This window comes from Neolamprologus multifasciatus, chromosome 20, assembly GCF_963576455.1.
Source record: "Neolamprologus multifasciatus chromosome 20, fNeoMul1.2, whole genome shotgun sequence".
Taxonomy (NCBI): Eukaryota; Metazoa; Chordata; class Actinopteri; order Cichliformes; family Cichlidae; genus Neolamprologus; species Neolamprologus multifasciatus.
The window spans coordinates 3143285-3156783 of NC_140458.1; the positions used below are offsets into that span (position 1 = coordinate 3143285).

Genomic DNA, 13499 nt, shown 5'->3' on the forward strand with positions numbered 1-13499 from the left:
CCGCAGATATCTATGATGAAAAATTAGATATTTTCTGCATGTACAGAACAATCTTGTGCTGTAAATGTACATGTATGTACCTGAACAGATTCTTTCCGAACAATGCCTTTTAACACGGCAGCAACTTTGCTAATTAAAACGGAACAGAACCAAGAGAAAATAACCGCTATTTATTTACCTCAATTTTTCCTGTATTTGAAACCACAAGTCACTTTAATCATCTTCGCTGAAACCCATGAAGTCGTCTTCTTCAGTGTCGGAGTTGAACAGGCTCAGAAGCGCTTCGTCACATCTGTCTCCATCAGTCTCGCTCTCCGTGTCACTGTCATCCTCCGGTGAAGTTGGCTCTCTAACTTGCATCATACAAACTTCTTCGTGTGGTTTCCATGATGAAGGGGCGAAGATTTGAAAATAATTACCAGTTGGTAATTTGTTGTGCGTGTTCTATCTGCTAAAGAAAAAGTAGCGTATTCTTCTTTGCATTGATTTTTCATCTATATTGTTTTTTATTCTAATTCTGGTTAGAGTCCCCCTAGTGGTGGAAGAAAAATCCACAGAATAGCCGCACCTTTATATAAGCCTCGTGGCTCAAAACCTAGGGAAAAAGTAGCGGCTTATAGTCCAGGAAGTACGGTATATTTGCAGAATACCGCAGATTTTTCTTGGTCGTATCATTTTATTTTGCTGTATTTATCCGCGACACCTTAAAGTATTGTCTAACATTAAACTGGTCCATAGCACAAAAAAGGTTGAGGACCACTGGTCTAAAGTCACCGCTAGGCCTGAGCAGTCATGATTTGTGTAGACTGTGGCGTCCATGTGGTCCTGCAGTCTCCTATTAAAACACTGGTGTCTGCAGCGCTTTAAGAAACGATGGGAATATAAGAAGTAAATTCAATTCAATTCAATTCAATTTTATTTATATAGCGCCAAATCACAACAAATGTCGCCTCAAGGCGCTTCATAGATACAGAGAAAAGCCCAACAATCATATGACCCCCTATGAGCAAGCACTTTGGCGACAGTGGGAAGGAAAAACTCCCTTTTAACAGGAAGAAACCTCCGGCAGAACCAGGCTCAGGGAGGGGCGGCCATCTGCTGCGACCGGTTGGGGTGAGAGAAGGAAGACAGGATAGACAAACGAAGCGATCACATTGGGTTTTGTATATAATCATTTATATTGATCTTTTAAATGACTTTTGAACATCTGACCAAAGAAAAATCAGCATTAAATTGTCCATTTAAATACCAAAACAGCAAAGTGTGTGTCTGTACTTTTGTCTTCTAGACGACTCGTTCTGTACATCTCGCTCTCAAGCTGCTTTAACTTTAGTTAAGGGGCCACATGTCGCGCTATTGTCGGGAGCCGATACTGATCCCCCGCCTAATGGACTGAAGGCGGGCACCAGATCAATAACGCTGGTATTAGGTGGCTTTGGAAAGCGGCAGCTTCCTCTTATTTCTCATCTGAAGCTGAGCGACCTCGCTTCTTGTGATATTTTCTAATAATGCCACCTTTTCCCTTTGGTCCACAGCCGAAGCAGATCGGAGATGATTTCTGCGGTTTGGTACTGAACCAGCCGCTCGGAGGCCTGAGGGTGATCGAGGGACAACCGCTGTACGAGGACCGGACCGAGGGCATGGGCGCCGTGGCCGCATACACCTACGGCGAGCACACGGTGGTGTTCGTGGGAACCCGGAGTGGACAGCTGAAGAAGGTAGGAGGAAAGAGCGGATGATTCGTCTACTGAGGAGGAAAAGCTGTTGTGAATATGTTTGCGCTCCGTTTGAGTTGGATACTCTGTGGGAAAGGAAGGAAGTCAGGGACGGGAATTAAGAGAGACAGGACAGAATGACAGGAAAGGAATAGCGGTGGACTGTTTGAGGGCTTTTGTTTCCTCTGCTGAGAGGAAAGGGCTGCATTAATGTTTTAAAATTGCTTTTGGGGCTTTGATTGCTTTCTAGAGTTTCTATTTAAGGAGGTTAGAAGGAAAGATAGAGAGACAGTTGTCTTATTCATGTTTTAAATCACTTGAGGCTCTTTTAGTTCTTTGGTTCGGATGAAAGGAAGAGATTGAAGTTCACCTGTTTGATTGCAGTCCATCTTGAAACAATCAAGGTGTTTGTTCTCTGTTTATAAGGGCTTTTGATAAAGTACTCAGCTTTCTTTGTCAGTCGGATGGAGCCGTGTGATGTTATCAGTCGTCAGTGTGACTCTCACCTGTGAATCGTTTGTTTGTTCGTTGTCGAATGTCAAACTCGGCTGTGTCGGAGGTGTTTAGCTGTGAAGCTGCAGGACTGGGAACGGTGAGTCTTCACGCTGCGTTATTACCGAGCCTCACTTCATCGGCGCTGAAAGTAATTTCAGCTCCGGCATAACAGTTATTGCAAAGCTCTGAAAACGGTGTGAGAGTGCATTTATACAGGAATGTCTTCAGTTTTATTCTGTTCATTTCATCAAATGTCTTTTCCGAAGCTGCCTGATGAGGCTTTAGTGCAAATGTTTATTGAGATGTGTGCGTGACTGCTTTCAGAAATGCTGTGTTTCTCTTCTCATTTGCACTCTTACTCCTGAAAACCTCACACCTGATAAATAAACTTAATACAGTAATGATTAAAAAGACAAAAACCAACAATATTTTCATGTTTGTTATCTTCTGTCTTCAAATACGTCTCCAAACAATGTCAAAAAAAGAAGAAGAAGACCTCTGCTCGGTGCAGCTACACTCACCATGTTCTTTGTTGTTTCTCTTTTCTGTCTCCCAAAAATAATTTGGATGCATTTTAAAGACTCATTTGGAAACATCACATACTGTCTTCCATTATCTAGTGCAGTTTGATATTTGCTCTATTACTCATTAATAATAAGTTAGTAGCTCCACGAAAGGATCAGTTAAATTTTTTTTTAGAAATAATTAAAAATCCACCAGCAAAACATTTTTAATGGTCTGAAAGCTTTTGGGTTTCTGAGCAAAAGTAATTTTGGAGCCAGAATCAACAAAATAAAATGAGTTTTATAATCATATTTGATAGTCGGTGGCTACAGAAGAGACTGAGGCTACGTCCACACGTACCCGGGTGTTTTTGAAAACGCAGATTTTTCTATGCGTTTGCACCTTTCGTCCACACGTAAACGGCGTTTTCGGTCACTGAAAACGGAGATTTCTAAAAACTCCGGCCAGGGTGGATATTTTCTAAAACTCCGTTTTTGCTAGTGATGTGCGGATCGATCCTGAAATATCGATTCCTCCGATACCAATCATTTATGTTCTAGAATCGATTCTCACATTAAAATATCGATATTTTAGTAATTTAGGGTAAATTTGTAGTTTATCATTAACAGGAACACAGTGGAAAGAAACTATAACATTCGGATTGTCTACATTCGAAGGAACTACTTCCTCTTCCTCCTTTCATAGTCATGTGCGAAATATGGCTGTATAAATGTCTAGCAGCCCCTTGGCGTGCGCACTCACAACATAACTCATAATTGGAGTCATGTGCGAATGTATTTTACCTCCACAAACAGCTGAGATTTGGTTCGCGATACATGTGGCAAAAAAGTGAGGTTTTGCTGCAACACCACTAACCTTGTCAAACACCTCAGAGTAAATCATATCACAGAATATGACGAACGTATGTTGAGGCGAACTGAAGAGGAGGAGAGGGACAGGTGCTGATAGGGTGAGACAGACGTCTCTCGCGGAGTCCTTTAGTGCTGCGTGCAGGCAAGGTGTTCAGTTTTTTTATTTCTATATGATGAACTCTGCATTATTAAGTGATAAGAACAAGTAATCTTATGTCCTGTAATCATTATGACGCTATAATTTGCGATACAATAAATAAAATAAGTTTTTGTACAAAGTATCTGTATCGGATCAGTATCGTCGATACCACCCTGAATTTTACTTGGTATCAGATCGGAAAGGAAATCAGTGGTATCGCACATCACTAGTTTTTGCATTTACGTGTGGACGAGAAAAACGGAGAAAACGCAGCGTCAAAGGTGTGCGCCTTTTTTGACGTCACACTGTGCGCCACGTTATTGTTTCGGTGAAATGAATTTCTACAATACTGTTACTGTTAATTGTCTCTGCAGTGTTTAAATGCTTACATATACACACACAGTTACTGTCCCTCCACACATACAGTGGGGCAAAAAAGTATTTAGTCAGCCACCGATTGTGCAAGTTCCCCCACTTAAAATGATGACAGAGGTCAGTAATTTGCACCAGAGGTACACTTCAACTGTGAGAGACAGAATGTGAAAAAAAAATCCATGAATTCACATGGTAGGATTTGTAAAGAATTTATTCGTAAATCAGGGTGGAAAATAAGTATTTGGTCACCTCAAACAAGGAAAATCCCTGGCTCTCACAGACCTGTAACGTCTTCTGTAAGAAGCTTTTCTGTCCCCCACTCGTTACCTGTATGAATGGCACCTGTCTGACCTCATCATCTGTATAAAAGACACCTGTCCACAGCCTCAACCAGTCAGACTCCAAACTCTGCCATGGCCAAGACCAAAGAGCTTTCGAAGGACACCAGGAAAAGAATTGTAGACCTGCACCAGACTGGGAAGAGTGAATCTACAATAGGCAAGCAGCTTGGTGTGAAAAAATCAACTGTGGGAGCAATCATCAGAAAATGGAAGACATACAAGACCACTGATAATCTCCCTCGATCTGGGGCTCCACGCAAGATCTCATCCCGTGGGGTCAAAATGATCATGAGAACGGTGAGCAAAGATCCCAGAGCCACACGGGGGGACCTGGTGAATGACCTGCAGAGAGCTGGGACCAAAGTAACAAAGGTCACCATCAGTAACACAGTACAACGGCAGGGAATCAAATCCCGCAGTGCCAGACGTGTTCCGCTGCTGAAGCCAGTGCATGTCCAGGCCCGTCTGAAGTTTGCCAGAGAGCACATGGATGATACAGCAGAGGATTGGGAGAATGTCATGTGGTCAGATGAAACCAAAGTAGAACTTTTTGGTATAAACTCAACTCGTCGTGTTTGGAGGAAGAAGAATACTGAGTTGCATCCCAAGAACACCATACCTACTGTGAAGCATGGGGGTGGAAACATCATGCTATGGGGCTGTTTTTCTGCCAAGGGGACAGGACGACTGATCCGTGTTAAGGACAGAATGAATGGGGCCAAGTATCGTGAGATTTTGAGCCAAAACCTCCTTCCATCAGTGAGAACTTTGAAGATGAAACGAGGCTGGGTCTTCCAACATGACAATGATCCAAAACACACCGCCCGGGCAACAAAGGAGTGGCTCCGTAAGAAGCATTTGAAAGTCCTGGAGTGGCCTAGCCAGTCTCCAGACCTCAACCCCATAGAAAATCTGTGGCGGGAGTTGAAAGTCCGTGTTGCTCGGCGACAGCCCCAAAACATCACTGCTCTTGAGAAGATCTGCATGGAGGAATGCGCCAAAATACCAGCTACTGTGTGTGCAAACCTGGTAAAGACCTATAGTAAACGTTTGACCTCTGTTATTGCCAACAAAGGTTATGTTACAAAGTATTGAGTTGTATTTTTGTTATTGACCAAATACTTATTTTCCACCCTGATTTACGAATAAATTCTTTACAAATCCTACCATGTGAATTCATGGATTTTTTTTTCACATTCTGTCTCTCACAGTTGAAGTGTACCTCTGGTGCAAATTACTGACCTCTGTCATCATTTTAAGTGAGGGAACTTGCACAATCGGTGGCTGACTAAATACTTTTTTGCCCCACTGTACGACTCGGTTCTGCTTCTATGCCCCAGCTTTGTTTACTTTTTCCCACCGAGGCTTCTAGACTTCTGATTGGCCAACATTTCTGCACGGTTAGGAATATAGCGCCACCTGCTGCTTTGGCATGTTCCTAGCAGCGTTTTCCTTCATTTCTGCCTTTACGTGTGGATGGGATTATTTTTTAAAACGAAAATGGAAAATCTCAGTTTTCAGAAATACCCGTGTACGTGTGGACGTAGCCTAAAAGTTTTAAGCAGAGATTTGTAACGCTGTAGAAACCTGTTGGCACGCTGCAGACTCAGGTGGCTTTGGGAGAGATGAATGTTCAAATATCGATCACGTATGAATGAAAACTCATTGTGAGTCTGAGAAAGCTTTGATGTCACGTCTTTACTGTATCTCAGATCTGAGTTCAGGTGTTGGAAAGTCTGATTTTCCACACCTCTGTAAACAACATTCACATGTATCCAGACAGATTGGTTATTCAGCCTTTAACGGGGACTCCATAATAAAATAAATAACCATATTAATACCCATAGGCAACAGGTATCTGATAAATATTTCATTTCTTTTACATATTCTCTGCTGCTTATGAAACTCATCCTCGGTCACACCTCCATATGTGCCAGCCTGCTCTCTGCAGCCTGTGGCGCCGCTGTTATTATTGTTATCTGGAGCTGAAAATAAGCTGAACGCTGTTTTGATTTCATAACGCAGCAAACACAATCTGTTCATTTCCAGGGTTTTTATTCTCAGGCAGGAGAGATAAACAGCACGGAGACAGGAAGCAGGACTGATGCAGGATTAAAGCAAATGTGAGCAGTGACAGTTCAGGATGGGGCCGGTGTCTCTGCACAGATGCTCTCAGCCTTGTTGAAGTTGTAAAGTTGTCTCAGTGGTGTCGGACAACCTCACAGAAAGCTGCAGAGGCGCTCAGACTGTCTGCTGCTGTCAGAAAAATGCCCCACTTAGCTGCACAAGATGTCTGTTTTCTGTCTCCTTCAGGGCTCGGCAGTCGGTTAAAGACTCGCCGTTTCCCACAGCACAAACTCCGTCCTCTCTGGAGGATTTAAGACTTTGCTGAGCGGCAGAAAGCTTTCCTACACTCTGTGGGTGAAACTACAAACCTAAACCAAGTAAAAAGGACAGGACAGACGTGTAAAGTGGACCGTAGGCCTGACTGCGCTCTGACATTGTTGACTCCACTGCAAAACTTCGTCCAGTAAAGCACAAGTAGAAATAACAAGTCTCAGACTGTCTGAGAGTCAAACGAGTGCGTCTGGCATCGCTGAGCACCTTCACAAAAACAAATAAATGATTATCTTAGAAAAGGTACTTTGTGTTCAAGAACACAAAGTTCTTTGGAGATGTTAAAGATGTTGATGTTCTAGAAGTTTGTTATGAGAAAGAACAAGAGCCTAAGGCTACGTTCACTCTGCAGGTCTTAATGCTCAATTCCGATTTATTGATCAAATCCAATTTTTTTCTCTGCTTCTTCACACTACAAATAAAATGCGACAGCAAACGCGCTCTAGTGTGAACGCTCAAAACGGCCGCATGCGCAAAAGAAGACGTCACACACAACGCGCTCTGTTTAGACCCAGAGCAACAGTATTGTTTGACTGATGACCTTAATATAAAGACTTGTTTCGGACTTTACGTTTCCCAATTTTTCTTTAAGTTATAAAGTTATTTTATTTACATTTGGCCTAATAATGATCCTTATTGTTGTTTTAGAGGAGCAGTCCTTCAAAGGATAGCTGCAGATTTCTGTCAGAATCTGCAGATTATACAGTACAAATAAAATGTTCACGTTTCTCCAACGTTGTCTTCCCAACAGTTTCACTGACATCTACACTGGATGGTCAGGAAGCGTTCGCGATGTCTTCTCTGGCGCTGATAATTGTTGTCTGTCTTGTGTCGGTGACGTAAAAGACGGATTTAATGCGACATGACCATCAAACAGCAGTCGCTTTCTAAAACATCGGATATGTATCGGATTCAGTACCACATACGAAAGTGACCCAGATCAGATTTGAAAATATCGGATTTGCGCCGTTCATACTGTCATACTATGATGGATATGAGTCACATAGGGTCAAAAAAATCGGATTTGATGCGCTTTTGCCTGCAGTGTGAACGTAGCCCAAGTTCTCCAGGTTCTTTTTAGGGAGTTAAAATATTTCTAGGCTCTTTTAAGATACCTTTGTCTTTAGGGCCTTTATTCTTTTAGGACTTTGAAATGGTTAAACATGTCAAATCATCTGTGAAATGATCCGTCCTACAAAGAAATATCTTACTAGATGTTTAACAACCTGTCAAGCCACCACAATATGGTCTCTAAAAGCTTTCGTTGGTTACAGAGAAATTTATTTTAGAGGGTTTTTTTAGAGGTCCTCCTTAAGTTCTTGGGAGCCATCCAAGGATACCTTGGTAATCCTGGTAATCAGTCTGGAACTTCTAGACATTGTTTGGGGGACCTGGGAAGAGCAGCAAACCTAAGTTCTTTAGGTTCCTGTTGTTGATACGCTGTTAAAGGTCTTTCAGATGCTTAGAGTCATCATTGAAGATGTTTTAGAGGAACTTTAGGACATTTCAATAGTTTGACATCTCTTCAGAGATCATTTGATAACCCATGCGTTCAACCACCTGATGAAATCTTATTAAGGTCTTTCAAAGGTCTGGGATTTTATAAAAGGTCCTTAAGTCTCTTAAACACAATTAGTTTTATTTCAGTTTGGCTTGACGTCTACCTCAGCCAATCCCTCTGTACTTCTCGTCCCTGGATGCTGTGCTGGTGCTGATGCTAGAACTCATTTTACTCATTTCCACAAAGACACAGGACTTGTGCCAGCGATGAAGAGCTGGCATCAGTACAACACCATAAAATTGTTCCGCCCACCGTTGGAACCACTGTCAGTGGCTTGGTAGTGGTTAACTCAAGAAATTAACCAATGATGGACAGATTCAGCCCACGCATTTTCTGATTTGCTTCCCAGAAGAGAAATTATCCGACTTCTGCTAGTAATGCTATATAACAAACACTTCTGAAACCTCTCCAAACGTGGGCTGGCTCTCAAAGGCACAAAGGCAGAACTGGTTCAGTACTGGGCTTTTGGCGCCTTTTTGTAAGGTTTATTAAGGTCTTAAAGGTAGTTCCCTTTAAGCGATTTATGGGCTAGTTTGTGTGGTTGAACACCTGTGGGTCATTAGATGAGCTGGTACAGTAATTAAGGTGTATAGTATTTGTTACAGCCCCCATTTGGTGTTTTGCTAAAGTGCTAAGTCTTTAGTTATCCGTATGATTACCGTAAATCTCCTAAAGCATCTTTTCCAGAATCAGAAGGACCATTTAAACCACTACAAAGATGCTTAACATGTCCTTAGCAACAATGATGAGCACCGAAAGGAGCTGGTCTTTGTCTTCATGGACCACTAAATCCTCCAGAAGGAGCTCTTCAACGCCCTTAACGGCAACTAGATGCACCTAAAGGAGCTTTGAAGGATCTCCACTGGATTTCTGATAGTACAGATGGACACCAAATTCAATTTAAATCAAGCACGTTAGGAGACCCAACCATCTCTCCATAAAGGAAAATATTTTGTGCAGTGCAATCACAAATATTTAAAGGACTTTCAATTTAAATTGGAGGGATTTGGATTCATCCTTTTCATGCATTTTAAAGTTAAAAATAATAAATGAATTCACCAGTAATTCTGCCCTTTTGACTTTTTGGTTGAATAAATGCAAAGCTTCTCTATACATCGTCCTCTTCACGATGGGCACATTAATCCACATCATCAGCAGTCATTAAAATTAAAAGATGCATTAAAAACCCTCTTCTGCTCCCACATTTGACCACACAATCATCTCCATTTTCCAGCCTGCCAACGATGAATTTTAATTGCCTGAACACTAAAAACGGAGGATGGGTGGTGAATGAATCCTCTTGGCGTTCACCCCGCTCACCTCTCCTCCCACACAGCTGCCGCTTTAATATTCATTCACATAGGGAGATATTTCTCTGAAAGCTGACCTCTGAGAGCGACGGATAGAGGGAGGAACCGAGGCAGAGAGGGAGGAATGGCCGGGGGTGTAGTCTGTACAGTGAACAGCTTGGTGAAAATCACTGGGTTTGGTTTTAGATGTTGGGCTCTGTGTGGCTTGGAGTTGGCGGAGGACTCTTGTTTCTATGTTTAGTGGAACTTCCTCCTCCTCCTCCTCCTCAACTCTCTGAGCTGCTGGCATCCAACAAAAGCTCTCCACTGCTTCAACGCCCAACAAGACGATAAGCAATAGACCCAAATCCAGTCTGGCTGCGAGGCTTTTCCCTCGCTTTCCCTTTAAGCCTGTTAAATTCAAAGTGATTATTTTTCCCAAAAAATCTATACGTTTATGGACTGATTTTCATTTTATGCCAGTCATTGGGTTTGACAATTTCTATTAAGATAAGTAATGGTCTTATTAGTCAGTTAATCAGCAGTTTCCCTTCATTTCAAATCTTTCATTTAACGCTCAATCGCCGCTTCCTCATTTGAAGCGGCCAATCGTTTCAAATGAGGACGGCACTTCCGTAAACATGATTTACTTACTGTAATGTGTAATGTGGGATATTTAAAGCATGTAGTATTTTTAGCATGTTGCCATGAGAACACGTCTGTTATCACATGTTTACCATTGTAAAATATAGGTCATTGTTATCCTTAATGAGAAACTTGTTTTACATGGAAATGCTTCCATCAGCATCAGCAGTGGAGTTAAACGTGTTTAACCCTTTTTGGGTTAAATCTTAGCCTGGTGCGACTCTGTGAAGCACTCTGGTTGACTATCCACTACTATAAAACCTCTAAACTTATTACAGAAGAAAGTGATACGAATGATTCATAATGTTAAATATAGAGAACATACAAATAAATTATTTATAAAATCTAAATTATTAAAATTAGGAGATTTAGTGAAATTACGGACACTATTAATTATGTTTAAGGCTAAAAATAATATTTTACCCTTTAAGTTACAAAGAGTATTTTTATTGTGTTCAGGGGGAGAAGATAGAAGTTAATTTTATTTTAAGCATCAGTTAGCTAGGACTACACAAAGATTAATGAGTCCAACGGTTAGGGGTATACGATTGTGGAACTCACTTCATTATAATTTAAAGAATTGTATAAATTTACATTGTTTTAAAAAGAGTTACATGCTTAAAACGATAACTCAATATGAAGAATGTGAATGAAATTGGAGTTCATTGAAAAAGGATCCATTATAATTTTTTGTTTTATTTATTTTAATTTTTCTCCTTGTTACTATGTGGAGTGGTATATTCTGATTGTAAATTTGTTGTTTGGTTTGGGTTAGGACCGGAGATAAATGTTAATGTTAGTTTGTCCTGATTTTTGGTGCCCACTTGTAATATAAATTGGATTGTAGATAGGGGGCGGGGTTTAATAAGAATATTTTCTTCTTCCTGCTCCTTTTCACACATGGTTGTAGTGCGTTTTGATAGAAAGTGTGGTTGGTTTGTTTGATTTTTTTGTACCAAGTGTGAAATAAATAAATAAATGAAATGAAATGAAGCTTTAACCTCCTAAGACCCAAACTCTTCCATAGCATGCATTTTTTATTTCTCTTTGCTATTTGGGCTGATCGGGACCTGATGATGGTAAAAGCGAAAAATTGTCTCTTTTTTTTTAACCAGATTTTTGTTTCTGAGAAAAATTAGATCCACATATGAGGACATGTGTTTTACATTTCAATAGAACAGAGGCAGTATAACGTCCTCGTACATGGATATCAGGCCCTTGTAGAGCATAATGCTGTATTTTGGTCTAGACAACCCAAAATGTGATGTGGTTATAAATCTAACATTACATGAATGTCAGACCTTTGCTTTTTCAAATGTACGCAGTTTAAAAGTAGGACAAAAAGACTTCAGGCTTTTGAGCACATCTCCAGACTCGCGGAGCCATTTTTCTGATGGTCAGCAAGACGATTCTGGTTGTAGAAAGAAGTCAGATCATAAAGATTCAAAAGTTAAACAGACCACTATTTTGCGATTGACTGCTTGCTGCTGAATTGGCACGTCGAGCCGAAACGGTTCACTTCTCCCACCGAAAGGCTGAAAGCAGCAGTAAAATGCCAAACGTGCTGAAGAAACGATAGTGTTGGCTCACTTTCAGAAGAAACTTTGAATCTTAATTGAGCTTTTGATGTGTGACAATCTGCAAAATTAGAGTATAAATTGCCTTATTTGCAGCTGGAGGTGTCCTATCAGCATTTTCTGATGCCTGGTTTTGTAATTACAGAGAATAATAATATAAAGACTTCTGAAAGAGCCGTTTGAACCAAAGGACATACTGTGCTGAGCTCCATTGTTCGGGCCATTTTTGTTTTTTATTTACAGCAGCAACCAACCCCCCACTAACTCACCATCATACAGTTCACTAATCTGCTGCTGGATTGCTTCTGACCAACGGTTTCATGCCAGGACTTGTCCGTGTCTTCGTCTCCACAAAGCATTCCAGAGGTTCCCAACTGGGCTGATCTGATTGGCTGTTGCTGGGACGGGAGCTCAGACGCTTGATCAGTTGAATTAAGGGTGAATTGGTAATTTGGCAAGAGACTAAAAAGAGATAAACAGAGACCACAAAACTACAACTCTGTGGATGTTAGAAAAGTCGAGGTCAGTGTGATTTTAAATGTCAGAGCAGCAGCCTCCAGAACTCTTTGTTCATCTCTTATCACAACTCTGCACTTAAAATCTAATCATCTTGGACTGAAACAGATCTTTGGAGCAGATCCCAGAGGCAGACATGACCTTTCACTCATCATACTCACCAGATGGACGGACAGACAGTGAAACGCAAGCTTTAAAGCTGATTAGCGTTGATTAAAAGTTGCTTTTCTACTCATGTCTTCGAGTCGTTTGGTCTGAGTCGCAGAGTGTTTTCTGTTTGGTGGCTCTGCTAGTGGACAGAAATATTGATTCAGACAAGCACTAATTTCTGTTGTTTTGCTGTATTTACTGGTAATTGTATAGACTTTCTGAGCACATTTCTGAATGTCAGTATAAGAGGATTTATTAGTCCTTGTAAACAGCTGCCATTACCTGGAAACTGTATGCATTTTTGTCAGTTTAAACTCAGTGTTGGGGAGTAACGGAATACATGTACCGCCGTTACGTATTTAAAATACAAAATATGAGTAACTGTATTCCGTTACAGTTACAGTTTAAAAAGGTGGTATTTAGAATACAGTTACTTTGTTGAAATAAATGGATTACACGGCGGTACTTCCCTGTTTCATATTGTGGCGGGTCAGGACTGTTTGGGTTTTGTTTGACAGCTACGTTCTGTTGTTCCAGGCGGCAGCGTTACGGTTGCCATGGTTACAGGGTGACGCTCCCTCTCTCTCTGTGTGTTTCCTGGGTGAGAGAGCGCCTGTTGTTGTTGTGCTAAGCTAACAGGCAGAATGCTACAGGCATAGCTCTAAAGAATGTAGCATCATGGGCAGTGTAGTCCGTGCTGCAGGGAGAATGGACTGTCATACACGTTATGTGTCTGTGAGCGAGGGAGGGAGAAAAAGGAAAAGTACGAGCTGTCATCGAGCAAAAACGGGAGCTGGAAGCATGTAAATATAATAATAACCACTGCAGCCAAGAAGAGAGCCTGACGAGCCCAGTTGTAAGTAAGCTATTAAGTATCGACTGTACACCGTGTTCGTGTTTTCCTCCAAAAACAATAAGTTCCG

General features: G+C 41.3%; 1 protein-coding gene across 1 annotated transcript in view; it reads left to right on the plus strand.

Annotated features, from left to right (window-relative positions):
• The window catches only part of plxna3 (plexin A3), a 161635-nt gene that overhangs the window by 45819 nt on the left and 102317 nt on the right, over positions 1-13499 (plus strand). Inside the window, exon 6 of the mRNA XM_085146019.1 lies at positions 1536-1718. Within this exon, the coding sequence (XP_085002145.1) occupies positions 1536-1718 (183 nt within the window). The remainder of the gene's footprint in view (positions 1-1535; positions 1719-13499) is intronic.